This window comes from Lagopus muta, chromosome 5, assembly GCF_023343835.1.
Source record: "Lagopus muta isolate bLagMut1 chromosome 5, bLagMut1 primary, whole genome shotgun sequence".
NCBI lineage: Eukaryota > Metazoa > Chordata > Aves > Galliformes > Phasianidae > Lagopus > Lagopus muta.
Window position 1 is genome coordinate 2,535,467 of NC_064437.1, and position 16,103 is coordinate 2,551,569.

The window sequence follows — 16,103 nt, forward strand, 5'->3', positions numbered from 1 at the left end:
ACCTCCACCCTGTTCAGGAGTGCAGCACAACATCTTGTACCACCAACTGAATAGATTACTGATGGATGAAACACTTTGAAAACTGATCTTTGAGACCAACATACTTTGCTTTTGGGAGTATGCCCACAGCATTACACCACCATGCAGTCTTATCCCATCTTTCATGCAATGGAGGAAGATTTATTTTAAGACTTATTTACTATTCTGCATTTTCCATATTAGAATGCATATTAATATGCATTTCCATATTAGTATGACAGAGAAAAGATCAAGAACAGTATGTGGTACCTATGGCTCCCTGATACATCTAACATTAGTTATGCTATTTAAGATGATCTGCTTAGATTCACGTTCAGCATATGTACTACCATGATAAATATTTACTTTGCATTTCAAGATACAAAAGCACAGTCAGGCTTTCTTAAGACACAAACAGCTGACAAAAGAAAGCATTGTCAAATTCTATGCAACAAGAGTGTCTTTGGGGTACATGTATTTCATTGAATAAAAAATGCCAAACTGGAAGTAAAACACCACATTTACTTCTGAAACACATATAGTAAGAGCTTGCCAGAAATGCACGAAGCTCAGCCCACACATCCACCTTGAAAGGCAAACACTGCACATAAGACTGAGCTTTTTTTTGCTTCCACATGCTGGGAGAGTCTAATTACAGTCTTTTGGCCACAGAACAGCATGTGACTAAACAGAGCTTTGTGGTCCATCCCAAAGACACAAATATTGAACAAAGCTTGGAACAAATGCAGGTATTAAGGAGTCAACAAAAATGGAATGAACTCGGGCGCTGTTAATTGTAGAGTAATTTGCAATCCACCAGCTGCACCTGGAGCATTCTGCTTTGATGGGGAAAGAAAAGCCAAAGCACTGCCCCAAAATGACTCAGATCCAAACAAAACCTGAGCAGCTCTCTCCCAGTGCAGTGCAGCTCTGTGTCTGTATGGAAGCAGCCATTGGTGCTCATACAATCCAGAAAGCAATAGCAAGGGTGGGACCAAGAAAAGCATCCAGCTCTGCTGAGCGTGGCCTGGTGCTGCAGGGTCACAGTAATGCCCACTGAAGTACCAGGAGTTTAGTGCACCTGCATCTGTCGACTCAAGGCAAGACCAAACCCCAATTGAATTATAAAGCATCTTTTGCTTTATTAGTGCAAATAGAAATAGAATTAAAAAGCAACAGTAAGGCTAAACATGTGCTTTATCTATAAAATTTAGTTACACTGTATTGAGATGTCAAAATGATAACAATGGGGTGACACTGCAGGGATTCATGATGCACAAGGGAGCAATCAGGGGCCGAGACAGCAAGAACAGTAAAGAAAAACACTGCTAACATTACCACGACAAGGCAGTTTCTACACTGGAAGATTGCACGCTACATCAGAGCATGGAAGCTCTCTGCTCAACCAGCCCACCTGCTTCTACAGCAGAAAAAATTGGTCAGGAAGGAGCGACAGCAGTGCTGGGGCACAGGACAGAACTGTGGACCAATGCACCCCATTGTGCTGGGATTGGCTCAAGATGCCTCTCGGACTGGAGCCATGTATGCAGTGAACTCTTCAGCATTGCTGTTGCTTACCCCTACTTCATTTTTAGTGCTGCATGCAGAATATTCGCAGAGAAACAGAACACAAAAAGTGTGAGGTTTCCCCTGCCAAAATATTTATATTCTGTAAGAAGGTATCCATGCTCCAGGCCAAGCACCGCTGCTGTAGTCTGCAGAAGGAAGCAGGACAGGAGACAGCAAAGTTTTCATTCAGACACATCTCCTCCTGCACAGCAATAACCTGATTAACAGACGTCATTACTGCACGCTGGCTCTTTCAGTAATGATGAGAACAATAAAAAAAGAGATGAGGAAAGCACACCCAGTAGGTCAGATTCCTACCCAATGCATTTTATGATCCAGGGTATAATTAGACAAGGTGCTTGAATTTATAATGAGCTGGTAATGATGATTAATCTATCTAATTAAGCAACCCCAGATTAAAACAATAACATCAATCCCCCAGATGAAAAACAGCAACAGAACAAGTCCCAACCCACGAACCTTACCTCAATAGAAGGGTGGGTGCTGGTAGGCAATGGGAAAGGAGTAACAGCCATCTGATTGACTGCATCTTCATTTCTGTACAACAAACAAGCAAACAACCAACTTATTACAAGGTAAATCACAATGGCCAAACGTTTCCTTTGAGTTGTTTTTGCTCATTAAGGAAACATTACTACTTGCATAAGAATTGCTTCTTATCAGAAGTTAGAAGTTAGAGAAGCATTTCATTTTTGCTTGTGTTCTTTGCTAGCATACAGGTTACATTCCTTCTTGGGACTGCAGAAGTTTCAGCTGAGAGATCCTGACACTGCAGTCTTTGGAAATCTAATTTAATGTGGATTATCAGAGGATGCAGCTGGAATTTATGGCCCCAACATATCAATAGGTGTGCTAATGCTCTGTTAGCCTCTTCTAATAATGTCTTTACTTGTTAACTACTTCTTTAGGCTAACCAACATTCACACTGCTGAAACATTAAACCTTCTGCAAAAATAGACTGCTTTCTCTTTTTTTTTTTTTTGTCCATACTTGCTGTGGTCTTTTCTAAAAGACTCAACACAAAAAGTGAGACAAGTTTTTAGACAAAGACTAATTTCCCTTATGAAAAAGAGCATTGATTTCCAAAGATGCTTATTACTTATGGCATCTTCTGCACTGTCAGGACAACATCTGATTACTCTAACTTTCAAAATCCTTTCTTATTCAAGACCGTTCTGCCTTGCTAATGTTCAACCAGCATGTGCTTAAAAATGCTTTATAGAAATGCCTGAAAAAAACCAGAAGTGTCATTTTATCTCTCAAGAGTTAAATTCACGAAGCTCGTACGTTCTGATTACTGCAAGTCAATGCTATAAATCAATAGCTCTCAGCAGAGCAGCGTATGGGAAATTCAATCACAGGCATTTGACATGATAAATCCTACAGGCAAACGCTAGTGAATTAATTTACTTATCTTCAACCAACCAGCCACACAATTCAAAGGGATCCGCTCTGTGTTGCTCAGTTGTTTCTGAATGGGCTCCCAGCTCTCCTCCTGGCCCTGCTCGAAGGCTGCACCGTGAGCAGAACCAGCCTGGGGTGCACACACACACGTGCACAAGGCCATGCAGAAAGCTGAGCAACACACAGAATGAAGCCCTCGAATTTCATAAGCGTTTCAGTCTCCAAGTTCACTTTACTCCATAAAGCACATTAGGCAAGGACATTTTGCTTCCTCTTATGTTTCAGTCACACCAATCTAATGATATCACTGCTCTAAGCCAAAAGAATAAATCAGCAAACGTAAGGTGTCTGTGAGACCAAGCAATTATTGAACTGTACAAAATTTTCTGACAACACTTTATTTGGAGCACAAACTGGGAAAACCAGCACTTCCCTAGCATCCAACATGGGCTATGCGACTTGCAATAAGCAGCAAACTCGGAAATAACTATAAACTACTATAAACTTGCATGAGAAGCATCATTCTAGGAATTATTAGACATAAGCTTCACGATCTGCATGACAAAGGAGCATGTAATTAATACAAAATAGTTTCTATTTTGTATATACACACAACATTTTTTGGTATTTTTCTTCTCCCCCTCATTGCTGGGATAACATTTTTTTGCAGCTTTAAGCGGATGGCCGATTTTATTCCAAGCAACAACAAAACCCCTTACAGCCACCATTCCTCTGGAAGGAAAAAAAAAAGCAAAAATAATAATAAAAAAAAATGAGGTTACAAAATGTTTCAACTTGTAATCTCCCCCTGCTAGGGCTCCTTCATATTTAAATACTTTAATGCTGCTTCAAAGGAGAATGCTTCAAAGCTGAATCAAAGAGCGAACGTATTTTAAAGTGACGCAGCTAATAATAAATTGCTCTTTCTGCTCTCCACTTCCCTGAGTGTCCTCAACTAAAACATGAATTTATTTACAACTAAAAGGAGCGATCGCTCCCTTTTGATGCTGGAGCAGACAGCTCAGACGTCTGAACATCACATTCAAATTACAGTAACTGCAAAAAGAACATTTGATATATTTGCCAAGAGCTGCTGCTCAGGCACTCCCCTCCGTTATCCGCAGAAACAATAAACATCCCCTGCTCTCATCCAGCCCTTACCCTGGTTTGTGCAAAGCACCAGGCAGCAGCCCTCCCTGCAGCTGTTTGTATTTCACCAACTCTGCATAAAGCAAAGGGGGACAGAATTCAGCGTGCTTCCATTGCTTGTAACCTCTGAGGATGAGCCTCTGAGTGACAATGAGGAGACCTGGCTGGAGACTGAGAGCCCACACCATAAACACAGGAATGCACGGCTTTCTTCATTGCAAAAACGACCTTTTGGCAGCAAGATCAAAGCAGGGCATGAGTAGCAAAGGCCCTGTAAAGGTTACAGAGCTCCTGCACTTACAGATTTACTTGCTTGAACTGCCGAATCTCACTGCATTTCTTTTCCTTCCAAGTCTAAGTGGAACCCCTGAGCGTTCCCTGTCCATCCTCACTGCCCAACAGAACTCCAGTTTTACTCCACCTGACCTCACCTCTGCTGAAAGCTTTCCTTCTAAAGACAATAACCTGCAGCCAGAGCCTCAGCCAAATTCAGGTTAATTTGCTCAGAGGATGAACATACTTGTAATTGTTGCATACAGGTTCCCCACCTTCATTTGAGAACTTTTTTTTCTACTGGAATGACTCGTGTTTATCTAGGTTTGTGATGGTGTAGCTCACTGCCACAGGGTGCTAAAATACTTGTTCAGCACACTGAATGGCATTCATCTCCTGTCTGAAGCTGAGCATCTCATTCGAGATATCGTCCACACTTCCTCTATAGTCAATGTTAAACAAAACCAACCCCAAGCCAGATGCACTCCAAAGGACAATCCAGCTGAGCAGGTTGGGAAGAACTGAACTCTTCTCTGATGGTTCCTGAAGCTGCCGGCTAACAGAAGTCCAGGTGACTCCCTGACACCCAAACAAAGGGAGATATCCTCCTCCCCAACTAACTTCAGCTCCGTAGTTTGTCAGCTGTTAAAAAGATCATTTCACAAAAGCTTGAAGCTGGCTGTGAATGCTGTTCACAATACAAAGAATGCCTAGAACTGGGAAAAACAAAACCAAAACAAAGCACAAAAAACAACCCAAAAAACCCAATAACTTTGCATTAAGACATCTTAGTTAGAAGAGATCTGAAGAGCAAGTGAGGGGAATGATGCTTGTCCAGCAGCATCAGGACTCCCTCTGGTTGTGACAGCTGTGTGCACACAGACATGTAAGTTAATGAAAACCTAGATCACCCACATCCTACTTGTTCAAGAAAGAAAACAGAAATCAGTCTGGGGTCCCATGTTTTCTTGCCTTTGTTTTCCTCCAGGAATCATCTCTTCAGAGAAGAGTTGAAGACTGAAGACGCACAGAATTGTCCCTTCAGCTGGGTCAAGGCAAAGATGTTTGCACTGTGCATCATCTTGATTCAGTGACCAAGTGGCAGCGATGACTGTCATGCAGCCCTCACCTCAGCCACCCAAGGCCAGGCTGGATGGGGCTCTGAGTGGTCTGGTCTAGTAGGAGGTGTCCCTGCCTGTAGCAAGGAGGTTGGAACTGGATGACCTTGAAGGTCCCTCTTTCCAAACCTTTCCTTTCTGTGATCCTCAGAGCAGAGGTCTTTCCTTTGCACATCACCATAAATAACAAGGGATTTGCCTTCACAACTACACCTAGAAGTGGAAGGAGGGGGAAACAGATGGGTGGACCTCCCTGAGAAACTCCAACCTCCTCATCAGAAAGCAGTGACGAGGGGACAAAACCCTGCAGCGTGGGGGAACAACTCAGGACTGTTAACAGATTGTATTTAAGTAGGCAAAATTCTACAGTACTTTACTCCAAAAACATTTTTCATCACAGCATAAGACAGCTTTCTTTTAAGAAAAAAAGGTATACACACAGTCACAGAATTGAACACAGCGGGATAATGGTCTGAAATCAGTGGCGTTCACTTTGATTCAAGCACTCAAACTGTATTTGATCTGCTTATTATACCAGCACTGAAGCACCAGCACAGATTAAAGGCAGTTAATTGAGCATGGACAAAACACCGAGTTTGCTGAATCATAGAATTCTTACTGCAGAAGAACTTTCCAATATAAACTGGTCCTCCTACTCCAAATGCACAATCTAACGGTTTTATTTTGCATCTTTAACTGGATGAACATTAAACGTGTGAACCAAAAACTCAAAGGACACAAAACCCATTCTATTTTGGGAAGTAGGGCATAGAGACTCCTACAAAAAGCAAGCCTCTGTGATGACTGCAGCCTGCATTCGCCACAGAGTATGGAAGCTAACATAGTGCTGTATGACTGTGGTCAGAAATGCCAGTGGACACTGGGTCAGAGCAAACACCTGAACAGAGCTGTTTCAGCACATGAAGACCATGCAGTGCTTGGGCAACTGGTTTGGCTGTCAGACAGGGTGAGCACGTTAAACATCTTGAATTTGTTCCTGTAGAAGGCAATGAAGCATGAGATGCAAATCTTAAAAAGAGGGAAAAAGTGACTAACTGCAGATCCTTCAGATGCTGTTACAAGCTTGTGTAATTAATGAGACCTCTGGGAACCGGTGCTGTGTTAAGATCTATATTTTGGAATCTGGCCAAAATCAACTCTTTTAAATAGCCATTGTCAGTTTAATTGAGGAAAGGATGCTCGTAAAGCAGAGTAAGAAACCCTCAAGTACAAAGGGACGCCTGTGATTCTCAAAACATTTCTGCACTGTCTCATCAGCAAAAGTTTCAGGAAAGAGTGGGAATACAATCCTAACACCACCTGAGTGTAAAAACAAATGCTTGAAGACTTTTATGGTGCAGACTGCAATTGGGTTTTTAATAGAAAGTCAAAAAGATTGAGGACACCTATTTTCCATGTCTGTAATCATCCCCTCCCTCCCTGCATCTCCAATATAATCTATTCAATGACACATATTACATTTCCCATAGAAAGTTTTTTTTTTTTTTAAATGCCCAGGATTTTCTGGGCTTCTTTTGTAACTGATTAAGAAGTTGGTGAAAACATCCCCCTGCCCTGCAAGTGAACCAAAACATCAGGAATAGGAAACTCCTGACACTGTTTCCTGCTTCAAAGCAAAGCAGCAGCTTGCTTATCACAGAACATCCTTCATTTGAAGAAAGTAAGGCCCCAGGATATGAGAGAAAACACTTTTTAGTAATAGATAGTCCAGGAGGCCCACCAGTTTTGCTTTCATGCCCTAGATCAGCTCACTCAAGCACGCAGGAACATTTTAGCCTGCAGAAAAGTGAGTTTATGGAAAACTGATCTACTCAGGACTTATGTTGTTGAAATCAGAATACGAGCATCTTCACGAAGACCAGCCCCAACTCCCTGTTAATTCCTGCAGCACACATCGCTCTGCTATGGTCAGCTGCAGCCTCTTCTCACCGTGTGTTGCAGAATACAATTTAGCTCCTCAACATTACAGGCCTTCTACCTTTACAAGGAAGCAGAATCAGTAACAGCACTCAAGGGGAAGAAAGTATTACTTCTGCTGCGAGGGCTCCTTCTTGTAACAAACGTAACGGTATCCTGCTCTTTCCACACCATTAAAGTTGAGGGGAACACATCTGAACCCAGCCAAGCAGCAAAGTGACCAGGAATGCCCTCAGCTGGCTGCACTCAGTGCTCTGTTCTCATCTGGAAAGCTGCAGCACACATACGTGGGAGAGATGGATGGAGACCCACGATGCCTGCAGCTCCTCACGTTTAGTAGAGCTGGCACCACAGTGCATCAAGTAGAGGCATTTCAGTACCTCCATTTTAGATCATAGTTTTAAAATGGCTTGATGAAGCAAGCAAAGACCTCTACCAAACTGCACCTTGGGCAAGACTTCTGCAATTGGCACAGCCTTGTGTTTATGCATTTGATCACACCCACCCACTTTGAGATCTAAAGTACAGGAATTGGTAGCATCAAGACTCATAGAATATATTCACAAGAAAAACCTTCTCCTTAAATTTCAGTTTGAAGAGAGACAAGTTAGCTGTGGTGAAACTTTGATACCCCCTCTTATAAAAGCACCGTTTTTCCTTGCATTCTAGACAGTGCTCTAGTTACCAACAACGTTCTCTCACAGGGGGAATTTCCTTTCACTGCTGTTTGAATGGCTGCTGGGGTCAAGCGAGCAGACTTGTCAGTTGTCAGTGTGCTCCAGTGCAAGGCAGAGAGCAGGGACAAGATGCACGCTCTTTGTAAGTGTAAAGATAAGCTTATAGCCTCAACTGCAGTATGTATGACAAGTTTTTTTAAGTGCTAGGAGAGCGACAAGAATTATCCAATGGTATTTCCAGTATCTATTAATTATGCCTGCCACAACCATTTTATGCCTCGAAATTTACTTCTATATACAGAACTTGGAAAAGGGGAAATATGGATAGAACTAACACTGTTTTCACCTCTTCCCATATCCATGGGAGACTCGAGCTAATGAGCAAGCCTTGCTGCAGCTCTGCAGAGCCTGACCCTCAGCAGGCAGCTGCTGCTTGGGGCAGCAGGGCAGGCTCACCAGAAGCCCACGCTCCCAGTGCTGCCTGACAGCACTAAATTGTGCCCCGGGTTTTGGTTTCATACATTTTGCTTCTGCCTCTGGAGGTTCCATACCAGACACATTTTCCATATGCAATTAAGTAATGGTGAGTGAGTTGTTGTACATGACATTTAATTTTCAATAGCTGGGGAAAGTAACACAGGAGCTGCAGGCAAGACCATTAATCTCCTCTAGATCCTCTGTGCTGCCAAGTATAGCAAGTCATTCTTCACCGAGCTAATGCTGCTCTTCCATCATTTCTGTGTATGCTGTATCAGACAGAGCCATGCGAGCAAATGTACACATTTATATGCATTCATCCACAGATTATTACATTGTTCACAGGTAAGCTGAATATGAGCAAAGAATATAAACCAGTATCAACTGTGATGTATAGACTGGTGAGAAGACCACATTAATAAACTGGAATGGTTGAAATTGATAGTGCCAATGGAAGCCACCCCTGGAACAGTGGCATTCATGAAGGTCCAATATATTAATGTTGGACCTTCAGCAGTCCTGAGATGAATAGTCAAGGAAAACCTTTATTTCATACCACAGAGAACTGAGTAAGTTTAGCAGTTTCAGAACAGGCTGAGCAGGTCAGTTATATGTGCAGATATGTAACAGAATAGGCTGAAGCATAAACAAATGTTTTGATGAGAACTGTTCTTACCGTATGAAAACTAGCTTGACCTTTGATGGGGCAGTCTTAATTATTGCAGAAGCATTCTGATGACTTCTTCCATACAATATCTGATTGTTTATCTGTTCAAAGGAAACAAAAGTTTCATGTAAATGGAGTTCCAAAATAAGTATGCATTGTTTCAATTTACACCACCAAGACACCAGGACAGGGAAACAAGATGCTAAGAAAAAGTGGGTCGTGAAATACAAATCACAAACCTTGAGGCTTTTACAGACAGGAATACTGCAGAGTACTGACAGATAAACCTATCTGCAGAGCTGGAGAGACAGAAACACTGGTGTTGAGGCACTAAGAGCTGCTTTTGGGCACAGCTCTGCTGCAGAAACACCATATGACAAACACACAACAAAGGCTATCACCATCAGCCAGCCACAGGAGGAGGATGAGCTGCAGTCTGCAGCTCAGAAGCAACACTAACACCTTCACATCAGGTTTCTCATCGTTCCTTTTGAAAGGCAGGCATTAGTTAGATTTCAAGTTCAACCTCCTCCTCCTGCTGGTTCTTGGATGGACCACAGAATTGCAGAACTGATTTTTAAGATATTACATTTTCAACATCATCAAGTCCAATATAATGAAAAAAACCAAAACCCACTGTATTAGCAGCAAAGCGTTCCACATTTTATTCTAGACCAATATAAAAGAGTAACCAGTGCAGAGCTAATTTAATGCTATTAGTGACCCACACCTCACCTGCAGGTAACCAGCAGTTCAGGAATTAGATGAGACAGAAAGGCCAGTTTCAGAATAGCCCACGTTACTCTTGCTGTGAACAATCAAACACCTAACCACTGCAACAAACACCAGGTACTGCTTTGAATGCCATTTCTGAGTGTGAGCCAATCCTGTAGTTTTCATGGGGAAACAGCACGGCCCTCAACACCCCCCATGGCCTTCAACACCCCCCTGGCTGCAGGAGAACAGAAGACCTTTCCCAGTTTGAGGGAAATCAGGTGCCTGCTGTCTTCCATTGCCACGCTTGGCAAGTGGCACCTTGACAATCACAGGAGTAGCTCCAAGGTGAACCAAAAACATACTAGGCATCCTATCTCAAGACCACCTGTGGTGTAACATTTGAAGTGTTTCATTCACCTCCCAGCAGCTTGGTGCACCCCTGTGACCCTGCCTGCTGGCAGCCTGGAGATGCTGACCTGACAGCAACGTGCAGCCACAAAGGCTGTAAGCAGAGCAGGAGGCAGCCAGATGTGCCACGCCAAATGTAAATGAAGGAAAAGCTGAGCACCATGGCAAAAAGAAGGCTGTGCCAAGGAGACAAACAGCAAAACCCTCAAGGAGCCTCTCAGCTGCATCCTGATGGTTTTCAGGTTTATAACTAAGCTGAACCAAACACACAACGAAACACTACAGTGAGGATGAATGAATCGGTCTCCAATGCTGACAACTCAGACTGGAATAAACATGAAAGTAACGCTGCTCCGTGGAAGAGCAATTTTTACCTGCCTGCTACCAAACCCAAGGCAAAGCATTTCATTATACGAGCAGCTATTCTGTTCCAGATGGAGAAGAAAACAATGTGAATATAGAAACTAATTCAAGGCCACATTTCTATTTTGTTAAAAAAGATGGCATTGAGATGAGTAGCATATATCACGTAACTGTCAAAAAACCCTCACTGGGAGCATCTTGATTGGATTAGTGCACCTCAGAGCTGCAGCAATCCCACGCCCCCCAAAGCGAGCAGCCCGCTCCATGCAACCCTTCATCTTTTCCTCCCACTCTTCCTGTACAACATAATATTTACATTCACATTTGATACACCAATGCTGCTTAAAACAATATGGATAATGGACCCCAGGAACAATTTACCAGCGCTTACAGCAGGGCTTCTCATTACTGGAAATGTTTGTGTTGGATTGCGGTTTCGTGTTCTTAGAAGAATTTTTCACCCAACGAAGAAACAACCTGCCAGCCTTACAGCCTCGTGTCAGCAGTTCAATGACCAATGTGAGCACAAGAATCATATGCCCAGTGCCTGATTATTCACATAGATTGACCTGCAAACAATTACCAGCCCACGTCTGGCTCAGAACCTGGGGCACAAAGAATACCTGGGCTGAGCTTCACCTTCCTGCACGTTTAGTGATGTCATTTGTCCCAGTCCTCCAAAGAAGTTATTTGCTGGGAACGCTGGATGCCTTACTAATTGTTTGTATTTAGTTACATTACCATCCATTTTTCGAAACAGCAGGCTTCTTCGATTAAAATTTATAGTCTTTACTCTGGCTAAATTAATGCTATTCAGTAGATACATCAAATAGTCCAAAATTTAATTAGCTCTGAGCTAGGTCTGTAAGTTATAATTATTTAATTATACCAAAATGAAAGGGTAATCAAAGTAATACATCTCCACAAGGTTTTGGACTGTTTCACACAGCTATTACAGCCAGGATTTGTAATATTTTTATTTCTTTGCAAAAAGGTCACTTTCTTTCGCAAAGTAAATCAGTGACACTCCAGGTTCAGATACCACAGAGAAGAGCAAAGCACAAAAGTTTCCTTAAATAAGACAAAAAGGGGGAGTCCAGGGTTTCAGCAGCAGCGCCATTTTAATCTTTCAAACTAAATAAAGGATCAACCACAGACTGCCTCATGAGTCAAATGCTGTCCGTCTGAGCTTCCCTGGACACCCCCCTTTAAGATTAGAAAAGAATAACAAAGGTTTGACCAAACAAAAGAGAAAGCTGGGGGGAGACCTCATTGTGTCCTTCCAGTATTTAAAGGGAGTTTATAAACACGAGGGAAAACAACTTTTTATGCAGGTAGATAGTGATAGGACAAGGGGGAATGGTTTTAAACTAGAGGACAGGAGATTTAGATTGGATGTCAGGGGCATGTTTTTGACCGAGAGAGTGGTGAGGTGCTGGAACAGCTGCCCAGAGGTTGTGGATGCTCCATCCATGGAGGTGTTCAAGTCCAGGTTGGATGGGGCCCTGGACAGCCTGGTCTAATATCAGATATGGAGGTTGGCAGCCATGCAGGTGGTGGGGGGTTGGAACTTGGTGACACTTGGGGTCCCTTCCAACCCGAGCCATTCGATGATTCTATGAAAGGAGGTTGGACTTGATGATCTTTATGGGTCCCTTCCAACTTGGGATATGATTCTATGAAAAGGAACAAACAGATGTAAGCCTCAGCTCCTTGTTAAGTCTCTTTACATATTGCCTCTTTACATAACTTCATGGAAAGACAGGAGAGCAGAAAGAAATCGATGAGTGCACTACAGGTAAAAGGTCAGATCAGGATGGAATTAAGTTCCACCCCTGATAAGCCCAGCACAGGCCTACAGCGGGCTTTATCACACATCCCATGCACACAGCTCTGTTTTACAGTTTCACACACAAACACTCAAATTAAGAAAGAAACATTAAAAAAAAACAAAACCCAATTGTTTGCTTCTCAAATTTTAACTTGCTGAGGAGGAACATAAAATGTGGGTATTTTAAAAAGAGCACTGTTCTTTTTACTATGTGGCAGTAATGAAAACCAATAAAATGGGTATTATCAGATTTTTATGAAATTCAAGTCAGACAATATTCCAAAGCTAGCCAAAGGAACTGGCGTAGCCTTCTGGAGTTATTATTCCTCTGTAACGACGCATTAGATTCCCTCTAACCACAGGAATCGAAACATTCTGAGATTTAATCAGATTCTGTGAAACAACAGAATAATTTCAAAAAGTTTCTTATCAAATACACCCAAATCCAAAGCAATAGGCAGAAAGAAAACAGCAGAAAGGAAAAATGCTGTTTGGAGGATGAATTCTTTTCTCTTTCCCAGATTTCTCCTGGAAGGGGAACACAAACCTGGGGGTTTGCCCAGGGAGCCACTGGCTCCTCAGCTTCATCCTTCAGCATCAGCAGTCACCTCGCAGCACTAGCCTCCACTGATAGCCTAGATGCAAAGCTCTTGTGAAAAGCAGTGGCATCTGATATGAAAAGCCAAGAGGCTATTGTTCTGCTGTTACCTTCAGGAAACAGATCTGAGAACAGGAACAGAAGCTGAGAGTGTTGTCCTGTAAGTAGGAATTCAAAAGGTCACCACCAGAGTTAATCATACAGGACTTTTCTTACGGGAGAGCCCTTCTTACCATGTTCAAGCTATTGCTGCTTTTGACAGCTGGTGCTGCTTGGTCCAATCCAAAGTAATTATAAATCCCACAACAAATGAATAGAGTAAAATACCAACCTGTCTCCATTCTAAGACAGAAGTGGCACGAGTTTGGATGGACAGCTCATTTGTTTGGGCAAAATACTGACATATCTGATGTGTAGCATCACTTCTATTTATCTAAGATTCTTGTAACAAAATCCCAGGAGAAGCATTCAGCACGAAGGCCCTCTGGCTTTGAGGTACCACCAACACAGCACTGCCATGAATCGTCTCAAGCACTGAAGGTGGCTCCTTTCAGGAGTGCTGCATCCTCCGCTGCTTCCTTGCAGCGAGATAAGCAAGGCCAGGAGGGAGGCAGAGAATCCCAACATCAGTAACTCAGCACAGCAGGGCTCTATGCAGCTTGCTCCATTAATAGAACACGTTGATGTAAAATAGAACAACGATGACAACAGTCCTAGGGTGGGTTATTCAGTGTGAATAACACGAAGCAGAAGGGCAGAGCCTGCGGCACTCAGAGCAGTGGGGCTCAGCACCCCAAGACACCATGCAGTGTGGACACCTGCACGAGAGCTGTGGGCCAGGCAGGGGCACTGCAGATGGCATCTCTGATTGGAAAAAAACCAACAGATCAGCACGGCTTGCATCATGTTAAAAATTACATTGCTCTGTGCAGGGTGCACATTCTGCCCTGACTACGAAAGGTATGAGAGGATGACATCACCATCTCCCTCCAATGGCACAGCCATCCAAAGTGCATCACTTAAGACTCCTACTCAAAACTTATGTGCAATCTGAGGTGCAGAAATAAATATACTTAAAAGATTCCGCTGGAAAAGAGTAGAGGGTTGTCCACCTGCTGACAAACAGATGACAATTTGGGTGGAAAATGGCTTCAAATGCTACCAAGTGCTTGCCAAGCCCCAGAGCTTTCTATCAGAGGACAGCAGTCAGCCTGCAGGCAGAGCCATGCAGGGAAACACCACCCCAAGGAACAGAATTTGGTTCACCAGCAACAGGCAAGGAATCATAGGAGCATTTCTGCACCTAAAGGCTGTACTCATAGTCCAACTCTAAGCCTTTAGCTGGAGAAACCCAAACAGCCTGGATCTGCTACCTCCTACCTTGTCAATGCTTCAGTTAACCAATAGTGCTCTTCTCACACTCTGTTGTTTTAACTGATGCTGCAAGTAAAACCACAGCCCCTGCACTGCAGGCAAAAAAAAAGCAGAGAGCCACATTCCTACCTCAGCAATGGTAGGCTTCTCAGGTATTCCTAATGGTGACTGAACTGGTCATTGAACCCAAGTTATTAAAACAGACTCTGCCAGTGTAAACGCCCATTAGTTTCATTTCAGTGCTGCTCACATATAACACTGAAATGCTTTCAAAGGGCAAAAAAACAGAGCTGTGAACGATTGACCACCGGTGTGAACACGAGACGTCTGCACATGAGTAATGCGCAGCCTTTGTACTGCAGGATGTTTTGCCACGGGATACGTACCCACCGGGGACCAGAATGAGATCACCACATCCTTTCACACAACTAACCACACTTCTGCCCACCAGTGACACTCCTCCCATTTGATGGCAAAGTTCACCGAGAGAGGCAGTTACTGAAACTTTGAACTTCGGTTTATTTGAAATGAGACTGCAAATGTCACTCTTTTTTCTTCTCCTACGGAAGAAAAACAACATTTTATCTCCATCTTGGCAGGGAGAGGAACTAGGGCAACGCAGTGTTTTTGGAAATGCTACTCACAACATGGCTCATGCATGTAAATCCTGAGCCTCAAGGTACATGTGATTAATCACAGATGGTGCATCTTTCAAGTACGGTAATATTTAACATGAGATCAAACACACGCCACGAGGAATAACTCATGAGAATAAGGAAACCTCTGTGGATCCTTCTTTGTAAGGAAATGCATCGATATGAAAAGCTCTTTCATGTCTCTCCTTTACTACCCCTTCTATGACATACACAGAGCAAAGCAGTACCTTCCAGTTGGTGTACAGCGACTTCCAATTGCTGTACACCCAGAATTCAGCAATTTGACTTTTTCCAACTATTAGAATCAGGTGCCAGGGAAAGAAAACTAATTTGAAGGAGAAAGTCATTTACCTATACTATTTCAGCAAGGCACAGACCTTCATACCATTCATCACACTTGAAAACATAATAATAAACTTTAGATGGTGCTATTATTATAGCAAAACAAGCCTTTCTTGAACCATGTGTATTGAAAACCCGTAATTATAGAACTGCTGGAAAATGACAAATGCTTAGAGATTTCTGATTGCTCCCGAGGTATCCCCAGGCATTCCAATTGCTTTTTTTCAAGTCAAGAAATGTGAGGAAATTATTGGATCTCTGATGCCGCTGTGAATTGCTGAAAGATCAGAAATCACCACCCACAGATAGCAGTGGGCCACCGTACACCTGCTCTTTGGTGAAGGCTTCCTTCTAGAGGAAAGATCCCAAGCAATGGCTAATTTTTTAAGCTGCTGAAGCAATCATGACATGGGAAACCACTGCAGGTACTGCAGAAAAGTGCTGTTTTGCAACAGCCAAAAATCATGAGATACAGCAAATCCATCCAAAATGAAGAAAGGAGG

The 16,103-nt window shown here is 42.9% G+C and overlaps 1 protein-coding gene across 11 annotated transcripts in view; it reads right to left on the reverse strand.

Moving 5' to 3' along the window:
• The window catches only part of PATJ (PATJ crumbs cell polarity complex component), a 143,090-nt gene that overhangs the window by 38,930 nt on the left and 88,057 nt on the right, over positions 1-16,103 (reverse strand). For all 11 annotated transcript variants that reach the window (XM_048946051.1, XM_048946052.1, XM_048946050.1 and 8 more), the window contains 2 exons: positions 9,321-9,412; positions 2,073-2,145 (listed from right to left, as the gene is read on the reverse strand). In XM_048946051.1, the coding sequence (XP_048802008.1) occupies positions 2,073-2,145; positions 9,321-9,412 (165 nt within the window). The remainder of the gene's footprint in view (positions 1-2,072; positions 2,146-9,320; positions 9,413-16,103) is intronic.